General features: G+C 39.7%; 2 protein-coding genes across 6 annotated transcripts in view; one reads left to right on the forward strand and one right to left on the reverse strand.

Annotated features, from left to right (window-relative positions):
- The first annotated feature begins 335 nt into the window (after nt 1-335).
- LOC131947796 (AAC-rich mRNA clone AAC11 protein-like) lies at nt 336-1007 on the forward strand. The gene has a single exon (XM_059309119.1). The coding sequence runs from the start codon at nt 336-338 to the stop codon at nt 1005-1007; it is 672 nt and encodes a 223-aa protein (XP_059165102.1).
- Nucleotides 1008-7346: 6339 nt separating this feature from the next.
- The window catches only part of LOC131947781 (potassium/sodium hyperpolarization-activated cyclic nucleotide-gated channel 4), a 200287-nt gene continuing 189039 nt past the window's right edge, over nt 7347-18594 (reverse strand). For all 5 annotated transcript variants that reach the window (XM_059309087.1, XM_059309088.1, XM_059309089.1 and 2 more), the window contains exons 8-11: nt 12031-12177; nt 11650-11754; nt 10489-10627; nt 7347-9874 (exon numbers count right to left, since the gene is read on the reverse strand). In XM_059309087.1, the coding sequence (XP_059165070.1) occupies nt 8715-9874; nt 10489-10627; nt 11650-11754; nt 12031-12177 (1551 nt within the window). In that variant the 3' untranslated portion in view covers nt 7347-8714. The remainder of the gene's footprint in view (nt 9875-10488; nt 10628-11649; nt 11755-12030; nt 12178-18594) is intronic.

The following is an 18594-nucleotide window of genomic DNA, read 5'->3' on the forward strand; positions in this document are numbered from 1 at the left end:
CAAATTTGACATTTTCTGCAGATATTGATAATTTATATATTTAGTCATAATTTAAAAGTTTCTACAGGAAGTCAAAATTATTTTTCTATAAATTTTGAAAAATTTCGTCTACAAATTAATCCCCCCCCCCCCCAATTTTTTTTTTACTATTGTTAAAACTTTTAACCAAATGTTTTTATTTTTATTTTTAAAAATTTCAAACATTTTAATTAAAAAAACAACAATACAAGAGCATTTTTACTCCTCGTCAATTGACAAGGTGTAGGAGTGTAAATGTATAACACGAGACTAAAGATGTTTTCATGTTGGAACTCTTTTGCTTCCAGAGTCACAACATGATCTCGGAGTTCCAAGGTAAAAACGACCTTGACCCCCTTGAAGTCTGGAGCGACAACAACAAGTGGGCTAAAACTAGACCCAGGAAAAAAGGTGAAGGTCAGGGTCAGTTTGAGACCCCGAGGGAGGAGTACTCACCTGAAACACCCAACACTAGAAGGTCACATGAGCCAGGGAAATTCGAGGACGACTGGGACCCCAACAGAGCCCCAGCACAGAAACATGACGACTGGGACCCTAACAGAGCCCCACCACAGAAACATGCCGACTGGGACCCCAACAGAACCCCAGCACAGAAACATGACGACTGGGACCCTAACAGAGCCCCAGCACAGAAACACAACACACTAGCAGAAATCAACCAGAACAAAAAGAACAACACACTTGGAGAAACCAACAGCAACGAGAAAAAGAAAAAGTATGGAGAAAACGCCAGTAATCAGAAACAGACCAAGTTTGGTGACAGTAATAACAATGAGAGGAAGAATAAATTTGGTGAGAGTAATAACAATGAGAGGAAGAATAAATTTGGTGAGAGTAATAATACTGAGAGAAAGAACAAGTTTGGAGAGAATAGAGACAACCCCCAACCCAAGAAGAAGAAAACTCTGGGCGCTATAGCAGAAGATCGTCGTTATTCTGAGCACTTCGACACCTCCCCAACCCGGTAGTAAACCTTGGACAACCCTCTAACTCACACCTTCCCAACCCGGTAGTAAACTTTGGACAACCCTCTAACTCAAAACTTCGATAGCTCCCCAACCCGGTAATAAACCTTTGACACCCCTCTAACTGAAAACTTTGGCAAATTTAAAACATATCAAATCTTTTTGAAAATCCCCCATTAAATAAGTAGGCTTTGGCCTCCAATCAGTTTTACCCCCTACCCCCCCCCCCCCCCCCCCGCATCTTCCTCACAAACTAATTAGTAAATAACTACGATTCAATATTCCCGAAATACTGTCATAATTTGACACCAATCACTGACCCCCCCCCCCCCCACACCAACATAATGATTATAAAACTTGAACTCTGCACTTTGTTGATCAATGTCCAACCACAATCAAAAGCTGTGAGCGTCCAATGAATCCCGTGTGTAGATCTCCATCTACCGCAGTATAAAAACAAACACAATTCAAACAGGGCTGTGATTGATGAGTTTCATGCCAGCTGATCAGACACTCTCACATAGACATTGTAGGTATGCAGTGTTACAGTGTGAGCAGTGTTTCTTTCAGGCATGTCCCCCCTGAGCACGCCCCCCCCCCCTCTCCCGCCCACCATACGACTTAATAAATAAAAACAATTTAAACAGGAAATCTACTGTTAACCAATGGCCGCCTACTGAAGTTTCATGATCTCCCCGGTGAAAAAAAATGTCTGAAAGAAATCCGGGTATAAGGGTCATCCATTTAAGACGTCCATAAACATATGAAATTCGACCCCCAAACCCCTCTACACATGTGTCAACTTTGGACGACCCCCGTCCCCCATGTGGACGCCCACACAAATGTAATAGCTCTACTAACTTACTTCCGATATAAGCTTACATTATAAGAAAATGTTACATTCAGTGCTAAAGAATTAAATATTAAAAGTAGAACTGGGAGTAAATTGCGGAAAATAATTTAAATGTTTTGAAAATATGAATATAATATGATGAACACATTTCAATTTTATTTTCAAAGATTCCCCCCCCCCCGTACCAAACAAAGGCGTATGCAGGGTACTAACTTCATTGTTTTAACATAGGAGGAAAAGTTTTAAAAGTATTGTTTTCTGAAGTCGTAATTAGCATTTGTCGTAAGGCCGCATCAATTTCATGATCTCTTTTTATATCATTTAATTACCTAGGCTTACCGCAACTTATTTACCTGTAACACGTGATATTCTCTAAAGTACCTTTCAAAATGTTTACACCTGATATGCAGGTTGTAATTTTGTAATGTATGTAAATTTTTGTTTACGTTAAAACAGTTAAGTACTTTAGAATTAAAGTTGACGTGAGTACTTCTATTAAAGTTGACGTGTGTACTTCTATTAAAGTTGACGTGTGTACTTCTATTAAAGTTGACGTGTGTACTTCTATTAAAGTTGACGTGTGTACTTCTATTAAAGTTGACGTGTGTACTTCTACCAAAGACTCAAACCCCACTGCCCAGTCCACATTTCGGGTCCCACCCCACCCCCTTCCGTGTGGACGTCATAAATTGATGACCCCTAAGACAAAAATAATGACGACATTCTCACCCTTAATTGCTAAAATTATTTTGGTTATTCCCCCTTAACCATGAACTCATCAGCATAACTGTGATATGTTTATTTCTCCCATTTGTAAATACGTAATATTTACTTTATATTTATAATCGAATTTCTTAATATTTCATACATATTTTATCAATTTTACCAAGATTCATGTACACATATATTAAACATTTTATACTTCTTTTGTTATTTGAATTAAGCGATTAAAACCGTCGTTTTATGTATGGTGACAAGGTCAAGGTCATGTCAGGGTGTTCCTCTTTGCATCATTTGTGCCCTGACATTTAATTACATGAGTAAGTCAGGCGCTGTCAAAATTCTGTAATGCTGTGCTGGTCCATTGTTTCCTATTCTAGCCAGATCATTTTTGTTTTGAGCTAGCCAGAACAATGTTTCCAGTACTAGCCAAAACGTTTGTTTGTAGGCCATTAAGAAATACAAAACAAAGATTTAAATTTATACAGTAATTATCTAAAAATTTAATCAGACTAAAGCTATTTGAAATATGTTTGTTATCTAATACTGACATGTAATTCAAAATTATTTTTTAGCCGTAAGAAGAAGAATTTTTTCATTAAAAATATGTTAAATATTATGTTTAAATATTATATTGTAAGCTAGGATGATATAAATGTTTATTTTAACAACTATTTATAGTAGCATGCTAATGCTATAGAAAGATAATTAAACTTTATCATATATGTCATCGTTGTCCTTCATATAAGTATCTTAACACAATGGGATACAACCTTATAATACAGCAATTTTGTTGGGTCCATTCTAAGAACGCGCCTGTCAATCCTAAGGATACGATATCCCTCCCTAAGAACGCGAGGTTCTTCCTATTAAAGTGACTGCTCTATAAACGCAGAAGCTCCTCTAAGAACGCGAGGATTGTTCCTAAACCGCTAGAACCCTCCCCAAAAATTCAGGAACCACCGTGGGAGATCTATGACGTATCCATAGCCGAGAACGTGAGCACCGCTCTACGACTTCCGTTGTAATCAAAAGATACAAACACGCACTGCCGTCGGACGGCAGATCCCAAATCCTGGCAACTTAACTCAGCAAATATTTCCTTCATTTCACCCGCTGCCTTTTATGAGCTGTGTCAACTGATCATTCGTCAATACGGGCATCTCGTGTTTGCGAATGTCTGGCATCTGCTCCAGCCAATGCGCTGACTCACGAGCTCAGAATGAAAGGAGAATTGATGAGGGGTGCCAGGGTTTTCTTAGGAAATACACGGGACCCGGGAGGGGAGGGGGAGCAATTATGTTTTCTGGGGTCAAATCTGAACGGTCGGCTCTGATACTGGTCAGAGTTGGCCAATATATTTGGACGGCCACAGTGTTGGCAATATATTTGGACGGCCACAGTGTTGGCAATATATTTGGACGGCCACAGTGTTGGCCAATATATTTGGACGGCCACAGAGTTGGCCAATATATTTGGACGGTCACAGAATTGGTTAATATATTCGGACGGTCACAGTGTTGGCCAATATATTTGGACGGTCACAGAATTGGTTAACATATTTGGATGGCCACATAACTGGTTAATATATTTGGGCTGTCACAGAATTGGTTGATATATTTGGACGGTCCCAGAGCTGGTTAATATATTTGGTTTTTTGAGAATCCTATTTATAAAACAAATGACATGATTACCCTAGCATCAGGTTGTGTTGTTATAAAGCAGGTTTGTAGTGCCTGTCATCAATGTAAATTTGAAGTTACCCTTGATCTGTTTCTGTGTCCATGGCTAATGAGGGGATAGTGTGGTCAGTTTGACGCCCTGTGTCTATGGCTAATGAGGGGATAGTGTGGTCAGTTTGACGCCCACCCGCCTTACTTTAATGAATGTGATTCTGGTATTCTTTAGAGCTGGGTGAACCCAGGGACGTCCTACGAACTAGAGCCGGGATCCGAACACAAATAAGAAAAATACTGTAGACAGAGGTGATGATAGCCTTCACGGTTGTGACAGCAATTATTCAAAGACGACTTTCAAAGCATGCTGAAGAATTCTCATGCAGTAATCCATTTTAGAAAATAAGATCTCTAAATACATTTTTAATACTGTTCATGTATAGAATCTCCAGATTATATAGAATGCATACAGAATTTATACATTTTATCCATACACAGTTACCTTTTTGCAAGCTTTTATATACTGTTTAGGTATCTTCTAGACATAGTGGTATAGCAACTAGAAAGTGAGTTAAAATTTCATGGATAGGTTTCTGTTGTTCGTGTGTTCTGTATACTCTTGTGTGATCTTGTTTTACAGTTGGTGTGGATGATACAACCACACACACACACACACAATCACACACACACACAACCACACAAATCAATTCACCATAACATATTTATTGTGGCATACAACCACAGACATGTATTTTGTCACATATATTCATATATATATGTTCATGACCACAGATATTCAGAGACATTTTTACATGTCCTCATATATTCACAGACATGTGTATATCCTCATAGATATTCACAGACGTGTGTAAATGCCCACAGATATTCACAGATATGTGTACATGCCCACATACGGCAATACGCCCTATCAATGATACCTTACTAAGACCTAACTACGAAGCCATATGACGATTTACAGCACTCACATTACATCCAGCATATAAAAAATGTACACACAAGAATAATCCACGTTTTTTTTTTCTTTCTTTAATCTTTTTCGTTGCATTTCATGAAATGAAAACAAAATAACCCAAAGACGTCTACAAAGATTATAACAAAAACAAAATATCAATGATATAAAAAGCAGTGGTCAAATAAAGAAAAGAATGAATAGTTTTTTTCCTATTAGCCTTGCACACATTCGGGCGCCATTGTCTAGCGGTCTCCTTCAGTTTGTATTATACCGCGTCAGAACTGAAAGCCTTCGCTCTAAACAACGCTTATACTCTCTTACCAAAATAACAGGTTTGTTAAAAATATTGCGTACGCGTGATATGTTTTAAGTAGATGGTTTTATATGGAGTTAATAATGAGCAGAAATATAAAAATAAAACTCAAACCCTAACACTTTATTACGTGATGCCAATTTTAATGTGTTTAAATAACTTTAGAACCCCTCGTGTATTTTTGAGAGGAGGTTATTTCCCATTTGTTTATATTCCTCCTATTGGGTGAGAGGTTATAATAAGGTCATGAAGGATTTTAGTGGGTGGAATGTGGGTTTAAATAGCTGGCTAGCAGTCGTAGATTTAAGGTGCACATTAAGTTTTGTTAGTCCTAAGTTTTAGTGTGAGAGACTAAATTCACTTTGCCAAATGGAGTCTTGTTGTTGAGTGTTCTATGAAAAAATAAAAAAAAAATATTGACAAATTGAGGACATCACATGACAACCTATTCACACGGCTAAAACTCGCTCTTAAATGTCAGAGAAATATAAAATTTCTGCAGTTACCTCCCTTCCTGTTAAAATTTTTTTTTTGAACTCGATAACTAGATTCAGGCAATCACAATGGATTTTAAACTATTACGTCTTACACTTCCGGAGCGTTAATCATTGGTATTAGTTTCCTTAGCAACAGCTAGCAACAAGGATTTTAAAAAAAACCTATTCCCATTTATTTTATAAGATCTACAAAATTATATTTTTTTTCTGGCTGGCAGTAAAAAAAAATGTTTTCTTTTTTTTAAACCTTATATTCTGCCCCCCCCCCCCCCCACACTGACGTAAATTTTCAATTTCCATTCAAGAAGAGATAGACAGGAGAAATGAATGTTTTTTTTTCTAGCACGTTTATAGAAGTGGATGCACGTTTCTTTAATAAACAGAATTTCCTGATCGTATTAAAGAAAAAAAAAATCTGCAGATATCAAACGCAGAAGGCAACACTGACACAAGATTTTCAGCGAATATATATATATATATATATATATATATATATATATATATATATATATATATATATATATATATATATATATATATATATATATATATATATATATATATATATATATATGTGTGTGTGTTTGTGTATTGCGTGTGTGTGTATATGGTATATTGCTGAATAAGGCTATATTCCTATATCACTGAATCTTATTGCACTTCACGGGTATGTTTCTAACATTGAACAACCTGTTTTTAAATGACGTCACGGGTATGACTTTATCAACAACAATTTTTTGTTTGCATTCAATTCATGGGTTCGCTTCTAACTTCGATCAACATTATTTTCACTACGTAACTCATGAATGCGATGCCCCCCTCCACCCCCGCCCCTCAGTGATCACGTGTCCAACTGTTTCTACCTCCACGTACTAGAGCTCAGTGCCATGCGCCCACTCGTATCCGAACTTGTGATCTTTTTAACAGCCATCACTCACAGTGTGTATGAGACCTTACAAGTACAACAGAGAAACTCTTCTATTTGTTCCCAGCTAAAACCACTGGCTCCAAGTCTGTAACCCGTAGTTTGATCAGAACATATACATAAGTCTGGTTTTAAATCATGTTATGTCTGTCGTTGCTAGTGATGTATTCTTAAATTTGTATGTGTCTATTGCTGGATGATTTGTTCAGTACAACTGAATTATATATATATATATATATATATATATATATATATATATATATATATATATATATATATATATATATATATATATATATATATATATATATATATATATATATATATATATATATATATATATATATATATATATATATATATATATATATATATATATATATATATATATATATATATAAAGTGTCTATCATGGACATCATTTATAAAATAATAACAGTTTATTCTTAAAATTGACTGTTGCAAGATAGGTGCCAATTTTTCGAGAGTTTACCGTACAAAGTTTTCATGTGAAAAGTTAACCACTATGTCTATCATTGGTAACAAAATAAAAGAATGAATGCGTGAGAAATGAACAGTACAGGGTGTAGAAATGTCAATTCATGTAATGAAATCAACTGAGTCATACAATAATGAACATGTATGCCGGCGCCCATCTGAGACTTACCAAACTGTATCACCCGTAGATCCAATGTATGGGATTTACCTGCTTAAATATACCTAGAATTCAGTCATCTACTTATATAAGCATTTTAAAGGTAATAAGATTGTTTTAAATGAATATCGAAAAATCTCAAAAACGTTTTTTTTTCATAATTTGATTTCAATTTGAGAGTTAGTGGCAAAAATTAAATTTTAATTCTGAAAAATTGACAAAAATTCAACAAGGCAGATTGGAGTTTGGAGAAAAAGTTTGGAATTTCTAAAAAAAATAATTTGCTTGAGGATCGATACATTAGGATAGGCCTCTGATGGCAGTGCCGCATCACAGATGCATAGGTGACCTTGACATTGACCTGTGCTAGGAATTAATAGGCTGTACACTAGGAGGTGGTTGAGGACTGAACAAGCAACATCGGTGTCATGGCAACGCTACACATTCTAAGGTTTTTTTTCGTCTACAGTTTTAACAAAGAAAGTTCTCTTTTTCTAGACACACAGTTTTTTTTTCTAATCTTCTAATTGTACAGTTTGAGAATAAGATTTATCTAGTCTTCTAATTATTGCACAGTTTAGGAATAAAAATTGCCAATTGAAAATATTGCACAGTTTAGGAATACAATTTGCCAATTGAAAATATTGCACAGTTTATGAATAAAATTTGCTAATTTAAAATATTGCACAATTTTAGAATTTTATTTTTTTCCGTTTCCATATTCCACATTGTGTAAGATAGAATTTTTTTTTTTTGAAGTATTGCACATTTCGGGAATTTGATTTTCACGACAAATACTCTTGCTATTTTGAATCATTTTCCTGTAACAAACGAAACCTTTGGTTTCCCACATTGCACTTCAAAAGATCGAATTGGGAACATGGACACTTTGAGGAACCACTCCCCAAGTTTGTTTATCCTTAACAAAATCCGAAACATTAACCAACTGAATTCCTAACTCGTCTTTACTGCCAGGATGTCTTGGATTCGATTGGCACATCACCTGTAAGGCCGATATTGCAAGACGTGGCTGCTTTATACCTGTGTAAACGCTGTAAATCTAAGTTCTGGAAAGGTCCGCGTCAGTCTGTTTCTGTGTCAACTACTAGAGCTTTTACTGTAGGCGTGTACGATAGGGTCGGTGAAAAATACAACTTTTTGTTCCTTTGGCTTGCTGTCTTTGGGCTTGCCCTCGCCTGCTTCTCCAGATGATTCCACCTTGCGAGCGGCACCGCCCACTTCCGAGCACTCGACCCCAGCAATCAAAGCCGGCTCGCCGGTGATGGGTAAACTCGTGGTGGATTTGAGGGACGACTTGAGGGATTTCAGTCCGCAGAACGAACTATCCGAGCCTGCGCCAGCTTTTTTTAACGGACTTTTCGGCGTGGCTTCAGACGTAGTCCTACCTTCTCCCACGCTCACTACAGAATCTTTAATGTCTTTCGGCTCGCACGGTGTTAGTAAACTGGCGCTCTCTTCTGCTGAGGCGCCCAGAAAACCACTCTCGGCCGAGTGGGGGGTCTTCCGGTCACCCAACAGCGGTGATTTGTGTTTGGGTTTTAGATCTTTGAGTTCGAATCCTTTCAGACGACCCCCTAAGAAACTCCCGCGTCGTTTCTCGTCTGCTAGTTCATGCAGACCTTCTTCTTCCGTTTCGTCCAGACTTTGCGTCAGCCGTGTGCTGGCCAAACCAAAGGCGTCACCCACACTCCCCGATCTCTTCCTCTCCGGTAACGACGGGACTTTGAGCCCGAACAAATTAGACCCGGAATAAACTTTAGGTAGTTTAGTCCATGTGTGTCCGCTGTGTGGTTTGCTCTCCTCAAAGTCCAACAAGTCTTTTTCTTTCTGCGCTGATTGCTCCTTGGCTTTGTTTTTACGCTCTTCCGAAATTTTATGAAGTTTTGAAGAAAAATCAAACTTGAATGAGGATTTCTTTTTGTGTTTGCTACCGTCTGAACTATCGTCAGAGTTCTGATCTTCATCCTCGCTGGCGCTGGTGGGGATAGGCGTGGACTCCATGACGATCTCGTTGACCAACTTCTGGTCTTCCTCGAGGTCCGCTCGGCTGCTCACGATGCTGGGGTTCTTGCCGATCTTGGTCAGTCTCTCGGCCGCCACGCTCTCCATCGTCCTGCGCATGACGGGGTAGCGGTCAAGGACACCGTTGAAGTGTTCCACGGCCAGCGAGTAGAGACAGGCGTACGTCTCAGCCCGGACACTGGCCACACGGCGGGCGTTGGTCAGCAGACAGATCTCTGTGGAGCAGACACATAGTCAGTTTACAGAGAACAGCTCGTTACATAGCAGACATAAGAAGGCCTATGTATAAACATATTGAAACGAACAACTGCACAATAACAAATACAACCGTGTATGCAATATATTACAATTGCTTTTAAAATGTCTTCTGAATGGTATAGTGAGAATTGTATTAGTTGATACAGCCTGCTTTACGCCATTATATACCATAATATAATATTTACAAACACCACAGCATCATACAATACTTATGGCCCGACATGTACTGTTATACGTTTACGATATATATATTGACATCATAACTATAGAGCTGGTAAGTAGGTCACCTGCATGAGCCATAGAACTGGTTGATAACCTACTTACCAGCGCTATAACTAAAAGCTTTTACTGTAGTTATTGACGTCAAAGTATAACTAAAAGCTTTTACTGTAGTTATTGACGTCAAAGTATAACTAAAAGCCTTTACAGTAGTTATTGACGTCAAAGTATAACTAAAAGCCTTTACAGTAGTTATTGACGTCAAAGTATAACTAAAAGCCTTTACAATAGATATTGACGTCATACGTCTAGCTGAGCCATCAGGAAATGCCAGTGTGACGTGTGTACTCACCCCCAAAGTACGACCCGTCCGACAGGCTAGTCGCCACCTCCCCGTCCGCTGTTATAATGTCCACCACACCCTCCTGGATGAAATACATCTTGGTGCCCATGGTGCCCTCTCTGATGATGTAATCCGCGGGTTGATACACCTACAGGACAGACAGGGTCAAAGGTTAAGTACAATAAGTAGGTAATCAATGTTGACATTTTAGTTTTGTTTTTGAACCGAACAACGCTTTTTTTCTAATCTTTAAACTAACACGGTTTTTCTCTGATCTTTAGTAAGCAATGTATAAAATTGTTGTTCAAAGATTGTAAAAAATTGTCTTTTTATGTTGGTTATTTGTTTTTGTTTGAAGTTGATTTAACAATTTCTTGAACCCCAGCTTAAATTTGTTGATCTTTGATTGTGTATTGAGGTTAATCTTTAGTTTTTTTTTTTTACAGAAGGGAGACGTTTTGAACACAAATTGTAATTGAATATTTCAATGTTTGCCCCTAATGATTGTCTATTGTGAACTGTAACTCCGCTATTTTAATAATTGTTGTACGCTTTAACACCGAACTGATCCTAGTCAACTATATGCTAACGTTACATTAGCCAACTGTTTGTTAACATGACATCATCATAGCTAACTATCTCAACTAGCCAACTATGTTAACATCACACCATCAAAGCCAACTATGTTAACATCACACCATAATAGCCAACTATGTTAACATCACATCATCATAGCCAACTATGTTAACATCACACCATCATAGCCAACTATGTTAACATCACACCATTATAGCCAACTCACATATGTTAACATCACACCATCATACCCAACTCACATATGTTAATATCACACCATCATACCCAACTCGCATATGTTAACATCACACCATCATACCCAACTCACATATGTTAAAATCACACCATCATACCCAACTGTCACCTATGTTAACATCACACCATCATACCCAACTCTCGTTTGTTAACATCACACCATCATACCCAACTCACATATGTTAACATCACACCCAACTCTCGTTTGTTAACATCTTACCATCATACCCAACTCACATATGTTAACATCACACCATCATACCCAACTCACATATGTTAACATCACACCACCATACCCAACTCTGTTAACATGACACCATCACACCCAACTCTCCCTACCTCAAACTTGAGCTTGCTGACGACTTCCGACACAAAAGCCGGGTCGGCATTAGTGAAGAAAGGTACGGAGGCGACCAAAGCCCGACAGTTGTGGTTGACCACTTCCTGCAGGCGGAGTAACACACGTTGATCGAATTCCAAACTTAAGTTATCACATTGATATATTATGCAAAACACAGTTTTTTTATACATGTTTTATACAGAACATACATGTTGTATACAAGAAAACATACATTTTTATACAGGCATAATTTTTGTATACAAGAAAACACATATTTTATACAGAACATAAATTTTGTATACAAGAAAACATACATGTTTTATACAGAACATAATTTTTGTATACAAGAAAACATACATGTTTTATACAAGAAAACATACATGTTTTAGGCATTCGTTCAGCTCGGAGAGAATCGTCTCCTCGTCAAACATCTTTCCCTGGTATCGATGCTCGTAGTAATCGGTGATTCTTTGCCGGAGACTTCTCGGCAGTTTCCGGTACACCATGTACTCCTCCACTTGTTTGAACTGTGAACAGACGGAGATTTTGAAGACATGAGCGAATTTTTTTAGGTAAACACGAGTAGCTACCCTTTTTTGTAAACAAGATTAGCTTCCCTTTGGGCTAAACGAAAAGCTACCGTAACAAAATGTAAAAACAATGAACTAAATAAATTAACATAAGAATAATCTATGAGGTAAACGTCTGGACCAGAGATTAAACAAGTTTTTAAGTTTTATATCATTGCATTAAAGTCTAAAGAAAATAAGCCTAGACTTGTTTGTTTTATTGGAAGTTTTCAAGAGTAACATTCTAGACAGGGACAACTCGTGTATAACCGGAACCAGTATTTGGTGATTTAGGAGAGTAGAAACATTTTAAAGCAGTTACTTTAAAAATAAAATACAAGTCCAGATCTACTCAAGCACGTCAATGGCTAACATCATAAAACACATCGGAGCCCTCAACCGCATACAAAAACAAACATCTCGATACACAGCTAAACCAATGTACATAACCGCATAATATATCACCATGATACATCGCCATACAACAAATCCCCATAATCCACGACCAAACACTCAACTGCCTCTGAAAAGAGTTGGACGATTCTCCACTAACAAACAAAAAAATATTCCATAAGTTCTATCAGACTAACCATAGACCATGAAAGACATAAACCCATTTTTTACAAGGCCCACTCCATGTTGAAACTTTCCATATTCTCTAGCCCATACTTCTAGAGCCCCATACAATTCCAAGGCTACAAATACATCTAACGTTTCAGATGTAATATTGTTTTCATTTACGCATCGTTGCTTAAGATCTGGTTAAGCATCCTTTAGTACTCATTCAAGCGTTACATTGTTCCAGCAATGTTCCAGAGAAAAAAAAAAGCTCGCGGATGATGAAGGAACGGATTTTGGCACGGATTTTGAATCAATAAAAAGATGAAGGGCTCAAGACATTTGTGGTAGACGGGAGACTTGGGGTGTTTTAAATGTAGGAGCAAGCTGTGATCTGAGTTGTACAGGCTAATGCTTGTGATGGTCAGTTCAAGAGACCAGTGCTTCAAATAGTTTTATCATGTTACATTAGCTTCAGATGTAATGGTCAGTTAAATAGATCAGTGCTTCAAACAGTTATAGCTTACTACACTAGGTTCAGATGTAAGGGTCAGTTAAAGAGACCATTACTTCAGACTTCACACTACATTAGCTTCAGATGTAATGGTCAGTTAAAGAGACCATCAAACTTCACACTACATTAGCTTCAGATGTAATGGTCAGTTAAAGAGACCATTACATCAAACTTCACACTACATTAGCTTCAGATGTAATGGTCAGTTAAAGAGACCATTACATCAAACTTCACACTACATTAGCTTTAGAGTCTGTGGCCAATCGCAGGGGCCAATGGTTCATTTTAACTCTGTAGCATAAAGAAATAATACAAGCACCAGGGCGACTATATTACAAGATATATATATATATATATATATATATATATATATATATATATATATATATATATATATATATGTAACTAGGGTAGTTACCATACTATGGTTAACAACGTATTACAGTCTGATGCAATAGTGCAGATGTTGGGCTGATAACGATACGACAAAGCCGCTGCGCAGTTCACAGGCTGACGTAACAGTGCAGATGGTTTATTAATCGGATTGTATGACAGAAGCTGCGCAATTAATATTCTGATGCAACGAGTACGAATACGATTACGAATACGAAGGGATATATAGGAAGGCGACAGCTGAGAAAGTCAGTCAGTCAGTCAGAGAGTAGAAGTGTGGCAGTATCAAGTTGGTTACTGAACGGGTTAGACGTATTGTGTTAATAGGGACGATAGACATGTGCATTCGGTTATGTGAAGACTAGTGAGGACGGTTGGGGGTCAGTTGATTCATTATATTATTGTGAAGCATTTCTTTTTGATTCATGTAATAAAAGGATCAATGGTAAACCTGCATCTTCGAGTATCTATATTGTGGTCGATGTTGTGTAGACTGAGTAAATACACTCGTTAACATTTGGCACTACAAGCAAATAGACTCGTTACATTTGGCGTTGTCGAGCAGAAGATGCAACTAGACTCGGTTACATTTGGCGTCGTCGGCAGGATGATTCAGCTAGACTTGCCGCTTTAGGCACCCATAGTCAACCTAGTTCATAACTGTGTTTCGTGTGTGTGTGAATTCGGACATTCAGGAACAGTGAAAATTGAGGAACGAGGAAAATTATTCATTCATACACGGTAGGAAAGGTCTTTTTTTTTCTACTCAAAGAATTAAAATTAGAATGTCTACTCTGGACGAGAAGCAGACCCATATTGTGGTCCTGCCCAGAGAGTCCCACATCAACAAATTTTACGGGGACGGCGATCCAACTTTAACCAACAGGTTCAGTGAAGAGGTCAAAGCGGCCTGGGCCTCGAGATACATGTCACCAGAGGAAAGATTAAGACTGCTGATGGGCAGTATAGGAGAGACGGTTAGGGCAGAGGTCAAAGGCCACGATAAAACCATCCAATCAGATCCAGATAAGGTGCTGGATCTAATTATGGAGACCTTTGGGGAGAGACGGTCGGGATCGCAACTGCTATCGGGGTTCGTAGGCTTAAAGCAGAGAATGGCGGAGAGTGTGATGGAGTATTCACACCGAATGAACAGGGCCTTTGATTCGGTAAAGGGCAAAACACCTGACATTGATGTGCGCCTACTGAGGGACCATTTCATCGAGGGGCTAGCAACCCCGATCTTAAGGAGAGAGTTGAAAGAAGAGGTCTACAAAGACCCACAGTTGACCTTCCTTCAGGTCAGGAACTCAGCGATCCGCAGGTCCGAGGTTGAGGACCAATCGAACTGTTCGGTAGACAAAGTCTCTGTGCCGGAACAGAAACAATCCCCACCCACAGGGACCGGCACGATGGAAACCATGATGGCTCAACTGTTGGCCCACCTGGATAAGGTTGACCAACGATTGGAGAGGTTAGAAAGCAGGTCAACAGCAGAGAATCAGGACAAAAACGGGACAAAACATAGACAGGTTAGACAGCCGCGACCTGCTAAGCCATCACTCCAGTGGACAGCTGACGGTAGACCAATTTGCCTGTCCTGCTCACAACCCGGACATATGGCACGGTACTGTCAGGGGAAACGGTCGTCCTCTGTAAGGCAGGGCCAGGCTACAGAGGGGCGAGGTTATGGCCCAAGAAACAAAATGATGGGAGTCTGTCCCGAAATGGTGATTACGATCGGGGACATCGCGGTGAAGGCAATTGTGGATACAGGCTCCCAGGTGACGACAATTACGGAACAATTTTACACCAAATGGATGAAAGGAAAAGACCATAGGTTAAGGTCTGACACATGCATGCGCCTGACGGCAGCTAATGGACTAACCATTCCATACTGTGGTTATTTTCTGGCGGATGTCGTGGTGGCGGGACATAGGTTGAAGCAGGTTGGGGTGTTCGTTACGAAACACAACCTAGAGACAAATGTGTCAAATATACCTTGCCTGTTGGGCATGAATATCCTTGGCCAGTTGCCAGAATTTCTTACAAATATTGTCGGATCGCCCACACCAAGTCGGGGATCAAAGTTGGCCAGGTTTGCCAAGACCAGAGGAAGGACATCAGTCCCGGCAAACACGGTCAAGGCAATCACATTACAAATTGGTGATAGAAGTGTGAATGGTGATGTGATGGTAGAACCATGTGGCGCCGCACTGAGGGCAGGCGTCGTGTTACTGAGGACATACACATCAGCGGAAAATGGACTGGTTCAAGGATTAGTGGCAAATGTATTGGATGAGGAAATTTTTATACCACCTAACACTCTGGTAGGAGTACCACAGAACGTCGAGGTACAAAGGTCGGCACAGTGCATCGAACTGATCAATACCAGCAGTAATGAAGTAACAATTAGGTCGGTCAATGTGACGGCCGAGGTGAAGAAAGAGGATGGCCGATCATATACATTCCCGGAAACTGAGGACCCAAAATTAAATGAATTACTGAATAAGTACAGGGATATATTTGCCTCGTACGAGGGTGATTTGGGTTACACGGAAGTAATAAAACACCAGATACCCTTACTACAAGACAAGCCTGTGGCGCAACCTTATCGAAGATTACCACCAAGTCACTACTCTGCGGTGAAAGCACACCTGAACGATCTACAAAAAAAGGGAATTATTACAACCAGCACGAGCCCGTATGCGGCACCGATAGTAGTGGTAAAAAAGAAGTCAGGGGAGATAAGACTGTGTTGTGATTACCGGAAATTGAACAATATCACAAGAAGGGATGCATTCCCCTTGCCTCGTATTGATGAATGTCTTGATGCGTTGGGGGGAGCAAGATTTTTTTCTACCTTGGATTTGGCTAGCGGCTACCACCAAGTGGCCATGCACCCCAACGATCAACATAAGACTGCATTTATTTCTCCACTGGGACTGTACGAGTGGACCCGTATGCCGTTTGGTCTAGCTAATGCACCTGCTACATTCCAGCGAGTAATGCAAAGTACTATGAGTGACTTTCTATTTCAAATAATGTTGGTGTACTTGGATGATATACTAGTTTACTCAAAAACTTGGGAGGACCATCTAGAAAGATTAGAACAAGTGTTTCTCCGTCTTAGAGAGATAGGAGTAAAGCTGAACCCAGACAAGTGTGGCTTTGGTCTGAAATCGGTACGTTTTTTGGGTTATGTGATTTCGTCGGATGGCATCGCCACTGACCCAGATAAAATTGCAGCTGTTAAAGAATGGAAACAGCCAACAACCACAGTAGAGGTCAGATCATTCTTGGGCTTTGCTTCCTATAATAGAAAATTTGTACCTGGTTTTGCAAAAATTGCCGCACCGTTGCATGACTTGGTAAACAAAATGACAAAGAAACACAGTAAGGAGAAAAAGAAAGGCAAAACACAACTGATAGGTGAATTATGGACTGAGGAATGCCTGAACTCGTTTAAGCTACTGAAAAATGCTTTGACCGAGGCGCCGATATTAGGATACGCAGACTTTGACAAACCATTTCGGCTAGAAATTGACGCCAGCTCTAAAGGTCTGGGAGCTGTACTATCACAACAACAAGAGCAAGGTTTCAGGGTTATTGCGTATGCCAGTCGAGCTCTGAAGGAATCAGAGAAGAACATGACAAATTACAGCGCCATGAAACTAGAACTTTTGACATTAAAATGGGCTGTGACTGAAAAATTCAGGGACTATCTATTAGGTGCTAAATGTGTGGTATACACTGACAATAACCCCCTCAGTCACCTACAGACAGCAAAGTTGGGATCCATCGAACAGCGATGGGCAGCAGAATTGGCACTCTTTGACCTGGAGATAAAATATCGCCCGGGGCGGTCCAATGGCAATGCGGACGCCTTATCAAGGAATCCTTACGAGAGACCGGGCGATGAGGAGGAAGAAACGCTGACAGGAATATGTGAGGTCAGAGCGTCAACAGATATCCCTCACGGGGTGCAAGTGATGCAAAACGGGCAGACCGGGGTGGAGCACATTTCCACAGAGCCCGGACATATAGACATCAGTGATTTTAACTGCCTTAATCACAAAGAGATAAGAGATGCCCATAGAACGGATAGCGGCTTACAGCCGCTATTGAAACACGTCCAGAAACAAAAATTCCCAGGAAAAAGGGAAAGAGAACAGTTTGGTCGAGAAACAAAGAAACTACTGAGTCAGTGGGACCGTCTCAGTATAAAGGATGGTGTTCTCATGCGGAGAATTCATGACCAAATAGACGGGACAATACACCAGGTGGTGGTGCCTGGACAGTTACGAGAAGAAGTGCTAAAGTTGGCACATGGCAGGGCGGGACACCAGGGTCAGGACAGGACGCACAAAATATTACGACGGCGGTGTTACTGGCCCAATATGGAGATGGAGGTCAAACGCCATTGTGAGGCTTGTGTGAGGTGTCAGCATGCGAAAATGCCAGTTGTTAAAATGAGACAGCCATCAGGACACCTACTGGCGACAAAACCACTAGAGATTGTGGCTATGGACTTTACGTCGTTGGAGCAATCATCGGATGGGACGGAACATGTGTTGGTAATGACTGATGTATTCACCAAATGGACTGTTGCGGTGCCCACACGAGATCAGACTGCCAAAACAGTGGCAAAAGTCTTAATAGAACACTGGTTCACCAAATATGGCATACCAATACAATTACACTCTGACCAAGGAAGGGCCTTCGAGTCAGAAGTAATTAACCAACTGTGCAGCCACTACGGGATCAACAAATCTAGAACAACCACATTTAATCCGAAAGGAAACGGACAGTGCGAGCGGTTCAACCGCAGCATGCATAATTTGCTGCGTACTCTAGAACCTGAACAGAAAAAACGTTGGCCTGATTTTCTCCCAGAGTTGGTATATTTA

The sequence above is a fragment of the Physella acuta genome, unplaced genomic scaffold (genome assembly GCF_028476545.2).
Source record: "Physella acuta isolate Inbredline_101_S28 unplaced genomic scaffold, ASM2847654v3 ptg000607l, whole genome shotgun sequence".
Taxonomy (NCBI): Eukaryota; Metazoa; Mollusca; class Gastropoda; family Physidae; genus Physella; species Physella acuta.

Coding starts and splice junctions, on each gene's coding strand:
- LOC131947796 (XM_059309119.1), top strand. CDS start 336: ATGATCTCGGAGTTCCAAGGTAAAAACGACCTTGACCCCCTTGAAGTC.